General features: G+C 48.0%; 1 protein-coding gene across 4 annotated transcripts in view; it reads left to right on the plus strand.

Annotated features, from left to right (window-relative positions):
• CRACR2A (calcium release activated channel regulator 2A) overlaps window positions 1-19,609 on the plus strand; it is a 133,395-nt gene that overhangs the window by 72,702 nt on the left and 41,084 nt on the right. For all 4 annotated transcript variants that reach the window (XM_033118555.1, XM_033118556.1, XM_033118557.1 and 1 more), the window contains 3 exons: window positions 12,014-12,104; window positions 15,439-15,534; window positions 17,400-17,587. In XM_033118555.1, coding sequence (XP_032974446.1) covers window positions 12,014-12,104; window positions 15,439-15,534; window positions 17,400-17,587 — 375 coding nt within the window. The remainder of the gene's footprint in view (window positions 1-12,013; window positions 12,105-15,438; window positions 15,535-17,399; window positions 17,588-19,609) is intronic.

The following is a 19,609-nucleotide window of genomic DNA, read 5'->3' on the forward strand; positions in this document are numbered from 1 at the left end:
TGACTCAGGCCAACTCGTTGACCTCGCTGAGTCTCCACTTCCTTGTCTGTAAGATTGGGATGATAATAGTATCCATCTCATAGAGCTGTGAGGATTAAATGTGATAATACATGTAAGCATTTGAAGCGGTGCTGGCTGACACAGAAGTATTCAATGAATGTTATAATAATAATTATTACTGTTCTAAATGTTTGTCCATCTTGGAGGATTTGCTGGGTGGAAGTGGAGAGTTTCAGTCTTGATACAGTCAGAGGTGAAATTGCAGGATCGCTTTGCCCTTCCAGACAGCACGGTGCACGTGTAGAGCCTGGCTGCTCACAGTGTGGTCCAGGGACCAGCAGCATCAGCATCGCCTGGAAACTTCTTAGGAATGCAGAACCTCAGGCCTCGCCCCGGCCCTACATTTTAACAAGAATCTGCATGTTAACAAGATGTCCAGGTGCTTTGTGTGTGGATTGGAGAAGGGGGGGGCTGTGAGTCAGGAGCTCTGGGTTTGAGTCATGGGTAGCTCTCCAACCAGCTAGCCCTGTGACTTTGCTCAAATCTCTGGCCTCTCTGAGCCTGGTTTCCCACCTGTCACATGAGGGGGATGGACTCGTTTCTGACCCTCACCACACCCCCACTCCCCTCTGACCCCAGCAAAAGTCTGGCGGCAACCCCCAGAGTGGAGGGTACTCTTGTTCTCTAAAGAGGGGAGGCTCGCAATCTGGGTAGGCAATGACCCAGCCCACTCCTGGCATCTTACCTGCCGGACCTGTTCTGCCCAGAGCTCCTGCTTTGCTGCAGTGCATCTTAACCCTTACATCCATCTTAAAGTGGCCTCTGCCAGGGCTTTGCCCTAACTTAGTGATTGCTTAGAAAGTTCTTGAGATGAAAGTCAAGGTCACTCTTGGCTGCATGTGCAAGACTAGCTCTCAGCCAAAGGTTCCAGCTCTCTGTGACCGGTGCCTATTGATATCCCTGCCGGCTATACCTGCCCTGGGGTCAGCAGAGGAAGGCGCACTCCTGGCTGGGGGGCTCTGGTGGGATTGGGGACTCAGTTCTCTGGCCAGTCCCATTTCAGGGGTGTTTTCTGGGTGCAGAACCAGAGAACGCAGGCTGTAGTGAGCAGAGCACTGCAACAGAAGAGGACAAACCTGTTCCTGCCCAGGCACTTACACTGACCAGCTGTGTGAGCTCAGGCAACCTGCTTTACCTCTCTGTACATTAGTTTCCTTATTGGTAACGAGAGAATGGAAAATTTTCATGAAATGGTGCTCACCATTATTACATATTTGCATGCTCTGATATTTTCTATTAGAATCTGTCTTATTCTCTTCTCTTCAAGACCAAAAAAAAAAGGTTGGTCACATCCTGTTTCTGGACCAGATGATATGCAAGGGCCCTTACAGCTGAGAAGTCAAACAGGAAACTGTAATCCCCAACAGGGTGTCAAATATGTAAATGGAACTCTTTACAAATGACTCCGGGTGAGATTAGGTGATGCTGGGATATCATCTAGGAGTCGAGTTTGGAGGTTTGGGCTTGTTTGTAGGAGGGCCAGATCCAGCCATTCCTAAAGGAAGAGAAAGGAAGCTCTGGGGAGTGGTCTGGTTCAGGCTGGAGCTGGGGAATCCTGCGAACTGACAGCATGCCCCAGGCTCCTCCACAGCTGGCTTTTCAGTCCAGGGTATAACATTTCAGCTCCCTCTGGAAAATGAGCGCCTGTCCCAGAGACAGTGATGAGAGCTCGGGTCATTACGGCTGTGGGTGCAGCTCAGGGCCAGGCACCAGGGGATACGGTCCACGTGTTTCTAGCATTTAACAAGCACTTACTCTGTGCCAGGCGCTGAGTTAAGCAAAGGGAACAGAGAGTCCCTATCTTTGAGGAATTTGTGATCACAACCATGAGCCAGAGCTTATACACATAAAAGTTCTGTCATGAGGCTCACCAGAAAATTCCCAGGCTGCTGAAACACTAGATGGCATTGCCACTGGCAGCAGCAGCCTTTGCTTCTTTTCCAAACCGCATACCTCGTTTCTTTCTCCCACTGGGCCAGAGGAGATGGTACTGACCTCAGGGGGAATCTGGCCTCAACCAGGTCAGGCAGGACATGGACTTCCTGCCCCCAGGTCCCCAGGCTGGACCCTGCCCCTCGGGGTTTACCGCTTTGCTGCAGGAAGTGCAACAGGCCCACCCCATTTTCCTCTCCAGGTTCACCTCCGGGTTCTGAAAGGAGTCAAGTGCGTGGGGAAGGCTCTTGGTGACCCAGCCCCTGGGACATTGTCAGAAATAACCTGGTTCTTCCTTACCTCCCTGCCATGGATTTTTTTTTTTTAACCTGCATATTGGGAACAGGGAAGAGGCAAGTCTGGGAGCATTTGATCTCCTACCCCTTGTCCTTCGGGACAGAGGTTGAGCAGATCTCAGATTTGAGTCAGAATCCTGGATTTAGTGTTTGCTTCTATAGCGTGTCCACTGGGAAGTAGCCCCGTGGTGTGAGGTGGGGGACATGGTCAAATGCAGGAACCTCGGGCGAAAGCCCAGTTCCTCTGCTGAACTTCCCGAGTGAGGTATATTCCCATCGTGCTGCCACTTCTCTTCAGGAAGTGGGAGTTACTGTATCACTGTGTCACTCTCCTCTGTGTCCACTCTGCAGAAGCTCAGAGAACTTTACAGTTAGCGTGAAGGATGGAGTTTGGACTCAGGAAGAACTTCTGGCCATCAAAATTAGGAATTTCTTTGCCATGGAAAGCATCCTCCCTAATGACCTTTTCCTGGAGAAAAGCTTGAGCCCTCCAGATATAGAACGGTCCTGTCTGGAGGCAGCAGTCGGCTTGGACCTTTCACCAGAATGACTGGCGGGTGCTGTGGCCCCATCCGGGAGGGCCCAATGCACTTGGTCTGGGATCGGGGCTCAAAGTCTGCATTTATAAAATATTCTGAGATAAGTTGCTGGATAAGTTGACCTGATTGGGTTCTTTACAAGCATCTAACCCCCAGGCTGGGGGTAAGGATGAAGTAGGCTGTGTCTGGGGCGTGCTTTGAGCTCTGGGGGGAAATGTGCTTGGTAGATCAAAGGCCAGCCACAGGGCCACGGGCTGCGCTCTGCCTGCCCCGGCTCAATCCTCTGCAGCTCCATGGCCTGGGCAGGTCCCCCAGGGGGCAGGGTCCCAGGCCGCCCGTCCTCATCACCAGTGGACCACACTTGGCCTTGACAAACTTGGCAACACGCTCCATGCCCTCGTTGGAATCAGTTCCTCACGTGCCGTCTTTCCTTGTCCAATTGAGTCAGGTCTCAGGTAGTTTCTTGGGAGCGTGTGGGCCCTCACGTTGTAGCCCCTGCCCAGCCACCGTCCAGAGTGCTTTCCCCGGGCTCTAGGACCGTGTCCAGCCAGGAGATAATGTGTCTTACAGCCTGCCAGCGCGACTATGATCCCTGGTACCCCGACACAAGCCTGCGAATTGGTGTTCTGTGATGTGGCGCTTTGGGGACCTGAGAATCTTTGGGGAGGTCATCATTTCCTTGGCAGTGCAAGCAAATAAAGCATCATATATATGACAGGTGGCCCTATGTGCCACCTGTGAAGGAAGGGCCTTAGCTGCGTGGTTCTCTAATGCTAGCTTGCTTCAGAATGAGCAGAGAATCTTGATTAAAAGGTAGATTCCTAGGTCCCTCCCCCAGAGAATCTAAATCAGTATGTCTTCGGGAGAGGCCCGAGAATGTGCAGACAGACCACAGAGCACACTTTGAGAGATGCTGCTCCAGGCTGTCTTTCCAGAAGGTGTCAGCCTGCATAGGTGCACCCAGAGTGCCCCTCCAGTCTGTAACTGTACTCCTGCTCAGAGGGCCAGGAGGAGAAGTTCTCGGTGAGGGCTCGAGGTGATGAGTCTGTGCCGTAGTCGGGCACCGGGGTTTCATTGGTGTGTGATTATGTGAGGCCGCAGCACGCTGGTTACCATCGCCCCGAGAGCAATTGGAAAGGTGAGGACTGTTTGTGCTCTGCATGCTCCATGGGCATCATTTGTAAACCTGACTAATGAGAAATGGTTTGCTTTATGGGATGGGATAAAGCTGCAAAGTTGGTTTATACAAGACAGCAGTATCTAATTAGGGAGAAACCATCCATCTTGAAAATTCAATTGGCGACTTCACAGCCTTTGCAGAATTTCCTACAAACGCTTGTTTTCCTTTCATTAAGCTCCACTTGAATCATGTGTGCGTGCGCGTGAGTAACACAGAGAGAGAGACAGAGGCAGAGAGAGAGACAAACAATTGGAGTCCAAGAGACACTGATTACAGGGGTACAAGAAAACCCGAAATAAGATTTTTCCTGTAAGAGCTTCTCCTTGCTGTCCAGAGACTGCAGCTGCCGAGAGAAAATGGCAGGGGGCAGTGGTGAGTCTGAATCTCTTCCATACCATTCTCACCTCAACCACAAAGCCGGCTGAGGCCGCACTTGCTTCCATTGTCTTCTCTGACAAATAGCAGACTCATTGAGACTGTTCCAATCCAGAGTGTTCACTCTGATCTGTCCATGCGGGGCAGGGGTGGGGGAGACAAAGGAAAAGGAGTCAGGCCCCTGCCATGACCTTGGCCCGGCCCCTGCCGTGACCTTGGCCCGGCCCCTGCCCGGCACTGTAGTGCAGTCAGTGAGCCCCGTTCCTTGCTCCAGTTTCTGCTCTCGCCACAATTGACAGACTCCAGATGGAATTTGGATCGCTGACAATCCTAAACACTAACATATGGAGTTGTCAGTTTTTAAACTTAGGACGCTCGGAACACCAGCGTGCTGTTGCGGATGGGACATAGGACTGAGAATCAGATCCTTCTCCCCTCCCCTGCCAGGGACTCTGGGTGGCCACAGGCTGGTAGCTTCACTGCTTTGACAAACCCTCATTTTCTTCCCATGCAAAACAAAGAATATGGGAATACATGAGCTTTTTCTGCTTGTCGTCTGTGATGGGGAAGGGGGATTCTTTCTCCTTTGCATCTGCCTTTCACCAGACTTTGCAAATCAGCCGATGTTGAGCAGATCACTTCCCGCCCACACAGAGACACGTGAAATTAGAATGACTACTCTCCAAGGCCACTGGCCGGTTTTGAAGGTCTTCCTTGAGTTCAAGTTTATGAAATTCATGTAAAACATAGAGAAATGTCTTTTGTTCCAAGGTCAAGACTATACCTTAATTTAGGGAAGGGAGAAGGTACTTTCTTCCTGGAATGATTTCAGCACACCCCTGCCTAGAACATAGGAGGTGGACCAGATGACTTTCTGAAACCCTCCAAAACCTCACCAGATTTTATTCCTGAGTAAAGACAAAGCAGAGGAAACAGGGGAAAAACATATTTTGACCAAGCAATATTCTAGGGCAGGAAGGTCTTGGCCTGTGTGTCCTTAGCGGGAACCCGAGTGGTATTGAGTATTAATGCTTTACTCTAGTGTGGTACGTTAACTCTCGGGGTGCAAAACACTTTGTGAAGGTTAATTAATTTTCACAGTCCCCGTGGGAGGCTGGCAGGGCTAATTATTGCTAACTACTTCTCACTTTCCAGTTCCCTATAAATTGTCTGCAAAGGCCTCTCAGAACCTACGCCTTGTATTTCATGAGAATCCCTGTTTCCCCATCCCTACTCTCTTCCCCACACATGCATGCACTCGCGTGCACGTGTGCACACACAGACACTTATGCTCCTCCTTTAGAGAGGGGGTGTCTGCTACAGCCAGACACTCTCAGTGGCATTTCATCCTCTAAGTTGGACTTGCGCTTTGCATCCTGGCTTTTAGTAGGACTCATTCTTTCAGATGCATCACTGCCCATATGGCATCCTCAGGACACAATTGTTACTCCTTCCTCTCACGACTGAAAATCTCCCTTTCCTGGACTCAGCCTTTCGTAACGTTTCCCCTGACAACTCCGCCATCCTCCCCAGCACCCAAGCAGGCAGCTCCCTCCACTTTCCGTCCAGTCAGGGTTCTGCAGTCACAGCATTACTACCAGCTGGAACCCAGCAAGGCACTGGGGGGTGAGACCACTTCATGGTGTGAGGCTCCTGCCCGGTCCTTCCCTCTGTGCTGCGTTAGCATTGGACTTGGTGTGTTCAGACGCTAAATTCCTGGTGTGCAGAGACTCTTCCATAAGGCTAAATTATTTTACCCAGATTGTTGCCGTACGAAGGACTTAAGCAATACTTTTTAATGTTGGTGGTGATGTTATGGATCTCTCTTTCCACATTTACTCTTCTCTGCTGCGCCACCCCAGCTTAGGTCCTTCCCCGTGTCTTCTGCTTCCTAACGCATCCCCACTCCTGACCAGGTCTTCATACCACGTACACCAAGCTGCTGCACGATTCCCCTTCAGCTTCTACTTGCCTCTTGGCTAAAATCTGAAGGAATTGTAGAGTAGCAACTCACAAAATGATGTCTGCAGTTCTCTGCAGAATCGGAGAATTCATTTAATTAGAATTTATTAAATGCAGTCTATCTGCTACCTATTGTGGAAGGCACTTCCACATGCGTATTCTTATTTAATCCTCACAACCCTTTTCTAAGTACATAATGCCATCTGATTTTCCAGATACAGAAAACTTCAGGCTCACTGAGGGAATGTGACTTGTCCAAGGACAAAAAGCTTGTAAATACCAGAACCAGCATGTACACTGAGGCCTTCTAGCTCTGGGCCTGGTGAACTCTGAGCAGTCATGGCTGTCAGCCGGGGTGTTGTGACCTCGGCTGCCCTGACATCTGCTAGAGGAGCCATCCAGCCACCATAGTGAAGTAGAAAGCAGAGAATCAGTAGTCGTGCTCAGGACTATTATTTCCTCTGGCTGGTTCCTTCCCACATTTGTCCCTCTGTCCCCCTGAGAACTTAGTCTCTTTCCGTCCCTTTTCTCTCATCTATCTCTTCTCTGTCTTCTCCTCCCCATGTAGCTCAAAATAACTAGACCCAGACAGCAGAGAGTGACATCATTGAATGCTGCCCTGAAAGTGTGTGTGGAGGGGAGTGTTTGAGAATGACTAATAGAAGGCAGGTTTAATATTTATGCCCACATGTTATTAATTAATATTCATAGCTCAGAGAGCTCTATTACAGGTTGCTGTCCTTGTGTTGTTCAACATTTTTTACCAGTGACATGAATAAGGGAGATAAGGGGGAATATTTTGTAGTATAGAGTTCCACCCATAAAAAGGATACAACAGACATAAGACTTTATGCACCAAACAACGTAGCAGCAAAATATTAGGTTGGTGCAAAGGTAATTGCAGTTTTTGCAATTATTTTTAACTTTTTAAACCACAATTTCTTTTGCACCAACCTAATCCATCAGGCAGAAACTTTTATAAAAACAAAGAAAATTTGATAAAAACAATACTTTAGAAGAATTTTAGAAGACTTTAACAAACCTATCTCCAGTTTGACATGTTAGTCGGGAAAAGTACATTAAATATATATAGTATTTGAAGCCGTCAACCAGCAGGCTTAATTTAAGAGATGAATGTAGAGTTGTGTGCCCTACAGTAAAATACACATTCTTCTCATAGAACTTACATAAAAATTGATAGTGTTTTGAGCTACAAAGGAACGGTTAATAGATTCCAAAATGTAAATATTCTCTTATTATAACATAATAAAACTGGACACTAATAGTTTGTTTATTTTAAAAAACACTCTTCTAAATAACTCTCATAAAAGAAGTAATCAAATCCACCATTAGAGATTATTTTGCTTACATTATGACTGAAAATTTAAAATATCAACAAAACTTGGAAGGTCATTGAGTACACTGAACACCCAGTTGGGATCCATTAAGATAGTGACAGGCTAGAAAGATGAACCGAATCTAACAAACATGAAATCTAACAGAATTACACTTGAAATCTTACCCAAATCTAAACCCCAATGGCAGAAGCAGAAAGTGGGAGACGTGATTCAGCAGCATCATTTTTAAAACAAAAACAATCACACAGCCATCAAGTTTAGAGCTTTCAGTTGACAAATGGGCTCAACATTCATCAACCGTGATGTAGCTGTCAAGAAAAATTATGTGATCTCAGGCTGCATGAATAAATATGCAGCATCTAGAACAAGAAAGGTAATATTCCAGCTGGAACCTGTACTGATCTGACTTCATACACAGGGCATTCACTTTGAGGCTCCATGGCCGAGAAAGCTAAATTAGAGCCCATTCAGAGAGGAGTAAAACTATGGTGGAGGGACTTACAAAAGCAAAAACAAAACAAAACAAAACTCCATGTGAGACGTGGTTAGAGGAAGCGGAGAGGCATAGCTTGAACGCAAGCCTACTCCTTGAAGTCTTAATGCTGTTTCAAATATATGAAAGGTTTTTATGCAGAGCGGGGATAAGGTCATAGAAAGACATATTTCTGTGAGCCAGGATATTCTAAGATGAAAGAGCTGCTTAGAGATCCAGCAAATTTTCTATCACTGGACATGTTCTAGCCTAATTTGTTTTAATACGTCGTAGGGATATTGTGGCAAGGATTTTACCATTGGAAAAATAGGTGGTTGAAGCAGACAAACCTGAAATTCTTCAATTCCCTTGGAATCTGGTGTTCCCCCACTGTGTTCCTTGGGCTTCTGAGTTTTGTGTCCAAAGTCTTAAATTGATTTCTTACAGATTTTTAGCATTAACATTTTGAGTCCAGGTCCTGTGGGTGATATAAATATCTGGCTGTTTAGGACCTAGTTGAGACAGCATAAACCCAAATGAAACAGTTGTTCAGGACTTTAAAATTAAATGTCAGATAAAGACATGGTGTCCTAAGAGTTCAGAGAAGGAGGGTCAATGAGCGTTGGAATAAATGGGGAAACATTCATGGTGACGACTCAACATCTGTGTTTGTGTACGTGAGGCATTAAGAGTGGTTTTAGGAATTGTGGCAACAAAAATGTATATACTAAGCAGACATAATTGGTTGCTTGTTCCTTTGATGGCAGGATGTGGTGTGCCTGGCTGGAATTACACACACCATGTGTGCAGATCTTTTCATAGTGTCTCTCACCATCTTTGCTCTCACAGCCACTGCAGAGCTCCCCGCAGATGCAGGCTTTGGGCTCTGCAGCTCCTGCTCTCACAGCCTTGTCTCTACCCGATTGGTCTGACAGCAGTTTTTATTGACTAAGCTTTCTGTTCTTCATCTTCCTGATTGCCTGTGACCCTTTCCAAACCTAGCAGCTCTTTTATCCTTGAAGGGGAACCTTCTTCCCCTGCCTTCCGAAGCCCGTCATAATAACTACCGCAATAAATAATCCCTACATTTATTTAGGGCTGTGGAGTTCCCAATGCTTTCCACACCCGCTCTCTTGTTTGTCATTCATCATGACAATACGGGGATCTAAGGTCAGGGCCCTTGCCCAAGGTCACAGGGAGGAAATGAACTGGTTCTGGGATCCCAACTCAGGGCTCTGACTCCTGAGCTGGTTTTAGTGATGTGAATGGCGTGAACGGCACCTTAATGTTCTCCATTCCTGGCACTCGTGTGTCTGATCCAGGCTGGTCAGGAGTCGGTCTCATCCTCTGAAGTCATTCAGGCGTGGGCAGTCTCCCAGGAGGCCAGCTTTATTCCAATGCCTTTCCAGGGCTTGGTTCCATGCATGAGTCTGGTTGGGTCCACGATCACTGATGCCCAGCTGGGCGCCCAGTGCTTCTTTGCAGTGGACCCAGCCTTTGCAAGTGAGGGCTGGAAGTACGCAACTTTCAGAGACTATGTCTGCTTTCCCTCCATTTCTTTTTCTAGCAGCTTGCAAAATTACTTCATGGCTAGAAAACTGACATGTGAGCACGAAATACATAGAGTTTATTAATTTAATCAAGTAAAACTTAGAGCAGAGTTAATGTAACACATTTAATGATAGTATAGAATTAATGCCCTGCATAGTTTTTAGGCATAAATGGTGAACAGCTTATATGAATGACTGTAATTAGTTTGCTTTTACAGAGCCACATGAATTTTTAAGTTGCTTTCATCTCACTTTATTGGTTCTCCAGTATTTATATATTTGCAATCACTATCTAAAGTTTTTCTTGACACCATTTACCATTTAGCATCTGAATTTCTTCGAGCACAGAAAGCTAATTCCAGGGTCCAAGGGAAGACCATCCTTCTTTCTGAAAGTTCTTTCAAACTGTATCCATTTCTATCCCTGAGGTGTCCCTATTTAACAGCAGGTGCCTTTGCTCCTTATTCCTCTCCAAGATTTTCTTGTAATTGTTATGTCTTAGCTAAGAACAAAAGGAACATTCCAAACCATCTGTCATTTCCGAGAGCAGATTTCTTACTCTTAGCCCAAGAGACATTGTTACGCCCGGGATGTAACACAGTGATAAACCCAGGGCTCCAGACCCTGGAAGCCTTGGAGAACTGTCCCCTTTTGCCGAGCACATGCTGGAGCCATTGCTGTACTCACTCCAAGTCAGGTTTCTGGTTCTGGGGCTACAGCTAAGAAAGGGAGCTCAGAGGCTGGTGCTCTGATTGAGTGACCTTGACCGTGGAGACTCACACCAGTCCTGTGTCTGGGTCAGTTTTGTGGTTTCTGCAGAGTTGGAAGGATGCCAGTCGTTGTGCGTGTGGTGTCAACGTTTCCCCAGAGGGCGCAAGTGAGGAAGGTGCAGAGAGTGGGCTGTGGCACAGCTTCGGGCAGCAGGGACAGCTGGCACTGGATTAGAGTCCCAAGTGGACATAGGGACACTGGGAGGTAGGGGTTAAACTGTTGAAAGGCTCAGGGAAATAAATACATTCCCATCCTTGATGTTTTCTTCAGAAATCTCCTCAGTACCTCTTAGGACTGAGAGCGAGGGCCATTTTCTCAATTATTTAAGTCTCCTTACTTGAGTGAAGGGCAGAGGGGGCTTGCCATCATTTGAGTTTAGAAATGCAAGTGCCAAAATTTGCAGGATACGTGTGTGTTACGTGCTCAGAACAGACCTTGAAAGCTGTGGCATCAGCCTGTTCACTGGAGCCTGGAGTCCCCTTAACAGGAGAGGAAGAGGGTAGAGAGTGAGGAAGCGGGTCTTTCCTGCAAGTCAGAGAAAAGGCATAAAAAGGCAGTCCCCGGGAATGTTAGTGCGTTAGTGTGGTGACTTCCCGTCCCGGGTCAAATGCTAATACCTCATCCTTCCTGTTTGAATTGGGGTGGGGGGCATTTGAAGGAGGATCTATTACTGGAAAGGAGAAGGAACCACCCCAGTGTGACCTACCAACCTTGTCCCCACAGCCACTTTTGTCTTCTTGGTGTTGGAGCCCAGAGCCCAGGAACTTCCTTCCCGTCCTGTGAGGCTCTTCCACATCGGGAGACGATGCTGAGGGTGGGGGTGTGGCCATCTCATCATCACACCAGCCTTTAACCAGCCTCGCCCTTCTCATACTGCCTGCCGGTGGCCCCATTCCTAGCGGGCACGAGCACCTGCACAGGTGTGGCCCCTTCCTCTGCAGGGGCCGTGATGGTGGTGGTTGTCATTATCATGTAATCTTGTGAGATCTTATGAGAAATGTGGATCACACAAACTTAAGCACGCAATTTTAAGAGAGCCCTCTGATAGTGCAATTCAGACGGTGCTGATATGACCAGGTAGAGAAAACGCATCCAGAGTGGAAACAAGACAAACCAGGAAGCCAAACAGAAAAGAAGCCCACACAACTTTATGCTGCCTACAAGCATAAGGGTCACCTTCCCTCCAGTGGGCAGAAGGGAAGGTGAGGATAGCAGAGGCCAGGGGCTTGGTGTTGACATAAAGCGGAGTAAAGGAAGATGGCTCCAGGGAGGCTTCCGGGAGTAGGTCACTGGGCGGTGATGGCCCGGAGGTAGGAGGAGGAGAAGTCCCGCTGGCCTCTGCGGTCAGGTAATCCTGGGGAACCGGGCCTGCAACCCTGGCTGACCTGACCATCGCTGCGTCACCCCACCACCCACAGCTCCAGGTGGGGTTCTGGTGCCCACCTCCAGGACGTGCTTCTGTGGGATAACGGAATTCAGTGTAGACCTCAGCAGACTCTCCTTTTGCCCTCTCTGCAGGAAAATTGCTGCTTATGATGAAGAAATCCAGCATCTCTATGAGGAGATGGAACAGCAAATCAAAAGTGAGAAGGAGCAGTTTCTGCTAAAGGTGAGAGTCCCATCCTGAGGCAAGGCTCTGCAGGCCAGGAGGAAATCTCACAGGCTCTGACTACCTCCCCCAATTTAAGATTGCAGTGCCTCACCTATGGTACTGTTGACCCCCTCTTTCTCTGCTTTATTTATTCATTTCAAGGTACTAGTCACCTTCAACCATGGTATGTAATGTCCTTGTTTATTTTTATTGATTGTGGTCTGTCTCCTCCTCCTAACCTGTAAGCTCCACAAGAGCAGCGATCTTTGTCTTTTACTTACTAGTGTGTCTTCAGCACCTTGACCATGCCTGGAACATAGTAGGTGTTCAATAGTTGAATCAATACATAAATGAACAAGTGAACGAATAAATGAACGAAAGGACGAAGGTGTGTGCTTTACCAGTGAAAGCATCCTGAAGACTGGGTCTGACATTGGCTGGTCCCCAGACCTAAATGGCAGCCCCACCCAAGTACACCAGCCCATGCCTCTCAATGCCCAGCGGCTCCCCCAGGAGACCATCATTAGAGGCTGTACATCCCGTTCTTTCTCCTAGACACCTAGGAAATTTAGTACCCAAGACAGATCAAATCCCACCGTCCTCCAAGAGCATGGGAGAAAATTTCAATTCCCATCATCCTGTTCCTCGTCTGGTACTTAGCCTCCTACCAAGCCCTGCTGTTTGTCTTGGGAAGTCAGAGCTGGCGAAATCTTCTCCTTTTCTGAGCAGGGTCCTTTTGGAACACACTCATAAAACAAAGCTACAACAAACCCTCTGTTAATCATTTTTGGATTATCTCCTTGGTGGGTTCTCAGCAGAAGGACTTTGGCCTCCTGTCTTGTCAGTTTGGGCTGCTATTACAAAAATACCACAAGCTGGGTGGCTTAGAAACAGCAGACATTTACTTTGGACCATTCTGGAGGCTGGAAGTCTGAGATGAGGGTGCCGTTCTGGTGAGGGCCGTGTGCCGACTGCTGACTCTCTGTGTCCTCACGTGCTGGAGGAGGGAAGCACGCTCTCCGGGGTCGCTTTTATAAGGGCATTAATCACCTCATGTCGTCACCCTGAGGGTTAGGTTTCAGCATATAGGTTTTGGGGGCCACAACATAGAAACCACATCGTCCCCTGCCCCTCAGCACTGAGCCTGGGCTGCTGTCACAACCACTTCCCTCCTTAATGCAGGTTGGTTTGAACCAATTTTTAATTGTAGGCCGCTTCAATAATTCACACTACAGCTCCATTTTTTATCACAGATGTCATTCAAACTGAGAGGGAGTCTGGATGCTTTCCAGAAAAAGCTGTCCCTGTTCTTCACCTAGAGCCCTCTGGAGACTTGTCAGAATTTCCAGACCCCCCAGTCCCCCACGCCCCTGTTCTTTTTTAGAGCTTTACAATATTCTGGCTGCTCCCTGACCTTCAGCGTCATGAATGACTATATGGCAGACAGAACTCACACCTTCTTCTTCTAGCAGACACTAAAATAGCCTTTTGAGAACAGCAGCATTTTCCCCTGCAGTGGGAGAGCCGCTTCCTTTACCCCAGATGACCTGCATGGAGAGGCTGAGCTCCGGGGCCCCGTCTGCCTGGCCCATGACTGCAGGTCAAAGGTCCTGGCTAAAGAAAGGGGCATGCTTCCAGAAGCAAAAGGTGGGCCAAGGCCTGCGGATTGGAAGTGGGAAGAGGTCAGATGGAAAATTCAAGGACCAGTTAGTGCCACGGACGACGACCTGACCGGGGTGCTGGATGCTTTCCCCTGCCCGCACTGCTCCCTGCGTCCCCCTTCTCAATACCAAATGCCTTTCAGGCTCAGTGCTTAAATGTATGCTGTTTGCATAAACATGGAAACGGTTGCCGTGTGCTTGGCCATGCTGCTAAGCCTCTGAGTAACAGGCTTTGGCCTGGCCACAGCGTGAGGACCGTGGTGTTACAGTTTATGACAGCGTGGAAAAGGCTGGAGCCTGTGGGCCAGGGTTTGGATTCTGGCTCTGTGTTTAGCAGTTAGTTTGACCATGAGGGAAATATGGCTCCAGGATAATAGATTCCTGAAAGCTCTGTGCAGACAGGGGAGGGGGTGACATGGCACAGGCCTGTCGTGGGGGTGGCAGCATCTGTGTGGGGATTCTGGAGCTGCTCACGTCCCTGGCAGTGTCCGCCGGGTGACTGCTCTGTGAGCAGCAGACAAGCCCAGTGAAGCAGGTTTCCTGTAACCAAAGGTTGGGAGGAGAAACCGCCTCATCCAGGCTGCCTCTGTCATAGCGTGTGGTTCAGATGAGGACAATCACAGGCTCTGAGCTGCAGTTACCTACCCGGAAATGTGCAGAAGAACCAGGTGACGTCACAGGTGCTGAGTCCAGGAGCAACCCTGAGCCTTGCAGAGGCCTCTGCCCCGAGGGCGGCCGTGCCTCCCCACTCTGCTGCTGCCCCGGCCTGCCCAGCCAGGGCAGGGCTGCCCCTCTAGGGTAGTCTCCCAGGGCTGTCCTCATTGGGAAGGAGTCGGTCCATGTCACGGGAAACCCGGGGGCTCCTGTAGTGAGTTACATGGAGGTTATAATGGTTTCTTCTCTTCCTACACGGTTTGCACCTCTGTTCTGCCTTCAGGCAAGTGGAGAGCTGTAGGTAGCATGGGTATTTTTGTTTCTATTCTGTGAACAAAGGCACCCTGATCTAGAAGAATGCAGCAGGTGAGTGGGCAAGGCCAGAGCTGGAACCCAAGCCAACTGGTGCCCAGTTCAGGACCCGACAGCACGCCAGGCTCTGTTGAGAGTGTCAGGCATCCTGACAACCCACACACTTTCCTCTTTATCCCACAACCAGGTCCCTTCACACCTGCATCATCAGTGCCTCCGCGTCCCTGAGTGGGAAGCCCAGGTCTGGGGCCTGGGAAACCTCAGTCATGGTGGGGAAACAGTGAGGACCCAGACCCGCAAGAGGTGATACCCTGTGTTTCCAGAGCAAGGGCCGGTTAAGGGATCAGATGACAGTGCCCAATGTGGAACACACTGTCCCAGTTGGAAGGAGAATCCACCCCCAATTTACAGATGAGGAAACTGATCCTGAGATGGGAGCTCAGGCCCCTGTCCTGTTGCCCCTGTTTGGTACCCCCCATTAACTGACACTGACTCTTTTTGGGGGCTGTGCACGGTCACCGGTCATGCCGTACTGAGTACTTGTCCTTTCTCCGTCTCACTGGGCCTCACCAACTGGGTAGGCAGGTCACTGAGGCCCTGGAAGCTTGTGGGAAGGGCCCCAAACGCCAAAAGGACCAGTGGGACCTGCTGTTGGGCAAGTTCAAGGTGGAAACATCTTCATCCAGGTGATTTAGGCCTCACACGCCCTCTTTCTGACTTGGCAGGACACGGAGAGGTTCCAGGCCCGCAGTCAGAAGCTGGAACACAGGCTGTTATCTAAGGAGCGGGAGCTGGAGCAGCTCATCCAGAAGCAGAAGCGGGTATGCTTTTGTCAGTGTCCTCAGACGCCTGGCCCACGCTGCATCCTCTTTGGCTCTTACTCACTTTCCCTGACTTCCACTTAGGACTTTTTTTTTTCCCCCTTAATCTGAGAAGAACCATTTAGCTGTACAAAGATAGCATGAAATCACAGATGATCCCAAGATAAAGCCTTTACTTCTCCAGGTGTTTAACTTGAAAAGTTGCTAAGAATTCTCCCTTGAAGTATCTGCAGACATTGTCATATAATTATGCCCAGGGCCAGCCGAATGGCAAAACGGTAATTTATATCTTGCATCCCATGTAAGAGAAGAGGAGAATGCTGAGGTACAAGGGACACAGTTACTGGTGCTTCAGGAGAGGCTGCAGACAGTAACGTCTTCCCACCGAGATGGCCCTGGATGCCTCCAGCTGGAAGATGCTCTTCCCGGGTCAATTTTTCCATCCTCGTCTTCCCCCAAATGAGATTCCTCAGCCTCTTTTGTGACTGTTCCATCATCCCCCAGGATGGGTACAGACACCAGATGCTCGTCTGATGTACCTGAACTCCCAGCAGGCAGGTTAGGAGGTGCAGGGCAGTACCCATCCACCGCTGGGAACACCTGGCTGATGACCGCAGGCATTGGGGTCACTGATGACGTAGGCAAACCTCACACTCACAGTCTCTTCTCCAAAGCGAGGCCTGGGGGGGAGAGAGCCCAGGGCGCCACTTGTCCTCCTGTGTTGTTTTCTCTTGTGCTGGAAGGAATCCAGCCTTGGACAGACCCAGACACATTGCTTCCATTTGAATAGAGCGGGCTATTTTTAGCAACACATTTAAATATGCTTGAAGATATCCCATGCTAAAGCTGGAGATGCTCCACTCCTGCTGCTACCCAATCTTTGGATTTTGGTTTCTTCCTTCTGCAGCAAGATGATTTCACTCCAGGAACTGCCAGCTGCCTTCCCGTCCCCCTCCCACAGTCATTACTTTGCTTCTCTTACTCTTTCTCCTCCTCACTATTATGCATTGAGTCCTTACCAATTAAATGTATCCCTCACATGAATGATTGCCACTCGATTTAATTACTGCATGCTTGCCTGATTATACAGGAGCCTCTTGAGAATCACATAGAATTCCTCGTTGTTCCTTACTCCTCCCATAGTGGCCACATTCATTAAAGTAAATTTATTATGATGTATTTGCCTTGGTTTGACTTTTCCTCTGGTGAGAGGCTTGGAAGCTCTGCGAAGCATAATCACCAGCCAAGAAAAGCTGAAGTTATACAAATGATGGTTTTTAATTGCTTTAGGGATGTGAGAAAGGGTATATGTTTGGTTTGACCTGTTTGAGCAATTTCTTATGAATTTCCTGGGTTTCTGGCTGCCATACAAACCTTCTCTAGATGAAAGGAAGTGGACTTGTTTAGCTGAGAGAAGAAAAGGTAGTAAGTAGATTTACTCTCAGTATTCAAAATCGGGAAGGATGGTTTATGAGGACGCTCCTTGGCTGTTCTCCATCTCCATTGATGGCCAAGGAAAAGAAATTAGGAGGGGTTAGGGGAGATCTCAAGGCCCTTGATGAGATGACCGCTGCTGAGACCATTGATGAGATGGTCACCATCATCATCACTGGGATGAGAGTCACAGAGGGATGAGAATTTGCTTTCCTAGTAGCTCGGTGGAGACGGGGGAGAGATGAGAGACGGTCTGGAAGTTCCCCCTGCCTCCAGAAGTGTGTGTGTGTGAAGGAAGCAGCAGGACAATGCTTACTGAGGCTTGAGGGCAGTGAGCGGTAGCAGCACGGTCCCTGCCCACCAAGTAGAGAAGCTAGTGAGGCCGGAGCTGGCCAGCCTGACAATGGTTCTTGCCCCCCATTCCTTTCCAGCTGGAAGGCCAGTGCACAGCCCTCCATAATGACAAGCATGAAACCACGGTGGAGAATACCAAGCTGAAACTCACCAACCAGGAGCTGGCCCAGGAGCTGGAGCGCACCTCCCGGGAGCTGCAGGATGCCCAGCAACAACTGGAAAGCCTCCAGCAAGAGGCCTGCAAACTCCAGCAGGAGAAGGAAATGTGAGTCTGGCCTCCATGTACCCCTACCACGGCTGCCCAGCTCCCTCCCCTGCAGTGAGTGTGCTGTCCCCCCTCTGAGATCCTGTCCCTTGCCTATAAAATGGGATTGGGGGTCCTTGCTCCCTGAGATCTCGTCTAGGGTTCTGAGACTATTAAGCAGACTAGTGCTATGCTGAGCATGCCCTAGGATGGCAAGAAATATACAGCCCTGCTCTCAGGAAATTTATTATGTGATTCAAAAGACGTGTTATCCAACCAACAAATACAATGCAGTCCGTGAGAAAATGCTGAGTGAGCGGACAGGCTGTACATGACTGTCAAAGTAGATTGACCTGGGAGACCAAGGTGGACGAGAGTGAAGCCCGAGGACTTCTGAGGGTGACACATAATTGAATGGGGCCTGTGACGGTGTACTGGAATCTTCTGCTCTGCCCAGTTTTTTCCACCAGTGTTCCTCTGTGTGGGCCAGTGAGGGGAACCCCACCTCTCTCGGGGCCTGGTTTGCTAGTGAACTCCTTTTGACGTCCAGCCATAGGCAGAGGCACAGCAGAGAAGAATTAAGACGGGTCCGTACGTTAAGCTAGAGAAGCTGCTGAGGAATATCAGCATGTATCTTGTCTTGGGAATGTTAGGGTTTTTTTTGTTTGTTTTTTTTTTTAATTTATTTTTAATTTATTGGGGTGACAATTGTTAGTATAATTACATAGATTTCAGGTGTGCAATTCTGTATCACATCATTCATAAGTCACACTGTGTGTTCACCACCCAGAGTCAGCTCCCCTTCCATCACCATACATTGGGAATGTTAGGTTTTGAGAACAAATCCACTCCAAGGCCCAGGGAGACGAATATCACTTGTGTAGTTGTTCACTCATTTGTCCATGTATATTTATGTACTTAATATTTGGCAAATTTTTTTTGAATACTGCTCTTGCCAGGTACTATGCTTGGCAGGCCACATATCTCACTAATGTTGATAATTTGATATTATTTCATATTTACAGCATCCTGATGTGGCAGGGACTCTTATGATCCCTCTAATTTACAGATGCGAAAACTGAGGTTCAGAGGTTGTCAGAAACTGTCCCGAGATGCTGAGTGTTCGACACATCGTGCTGACTCCTCTCAGTGAATAATGAGCCAGCCGGAAAATATTTACCCAGATTAGGACTGCCCATCATTCACTCAGTCATTTGTTCGTACACTCATTCATTTATTCATCCATTCATTCTGTAGAATGTCATTGTGTGCCTGGTCCTGTGCTGGGGAGGATGGAAAGTCTGAGAAAAGGGCGGCATTACTTACCAGTGCTTGTTGTTATACGTATGTTAACTGTTCTTGTTCAGACGTGAAAGCCCTCACTCTGACTGTTGGCAAAACATTAATCTATCAGCCTAAATCAAATTGTCCAGCTGTCTGGTCCGTGTGTGGTAGCCTGTACCATGCGGCGCTGTAATGCCCAGGGTGAGAGGGAGGAGATGAGTTTGCATTTAAAAGTTTACCCAAGTAAGACATCTCCAGTTAAAAAAAAACATACATAGATTATATATAAACATATATATATAATATATATATGCATATAAATATATATACACACACACACACACACACACATATATATATATATATTAGGTTGGTGCAAAAGTAATTGCGGTTTTTGCAATTATTTTTAACCTTTTAAACCACAATTACTTTTGTACCAACCTAATGTATCCAGAAGGTGCCAAAAAAATGTATACACATTTTAAGAAAGGGAAAAACTGTATTAAAATTGTAAAATTGTAATCAATATATACCGATAACAAAAGATGAATGCAAGTCATGTGTATACATTTTTTTGGCACCCCTGGTATATATACATTCCCAAGTAGCTGACTTAAAACATAACAAAAGCCCACCATTCTAATTAATTCTTGGACGACCAGTGGAAGGACAGTGTATTTCATTGTAAACTAGCAAAATCAGTTCCTCTTTATTGAGATCAGGTCAACAGGGCACTGACATTTATCTTTACAAACAGAA

The sequence above is a fragment of the Rhinolophus ferrumequinum genome, chromosome 10, assembly GCF_004115265.2.
Source record: "Rhinolophus ferrumequinum isolate MPI-CBG mRhiFer1 chromosome 10, mRhiFer1_v1.p, whole genome shotgun sequence".
Lineage (NCBI taxonomy): Eukaryota > Metazoa > Chordata > Mammalia > Chiroptera > Rhinolophidae > Rhinolophus > Rhinolophus ferrumequinum.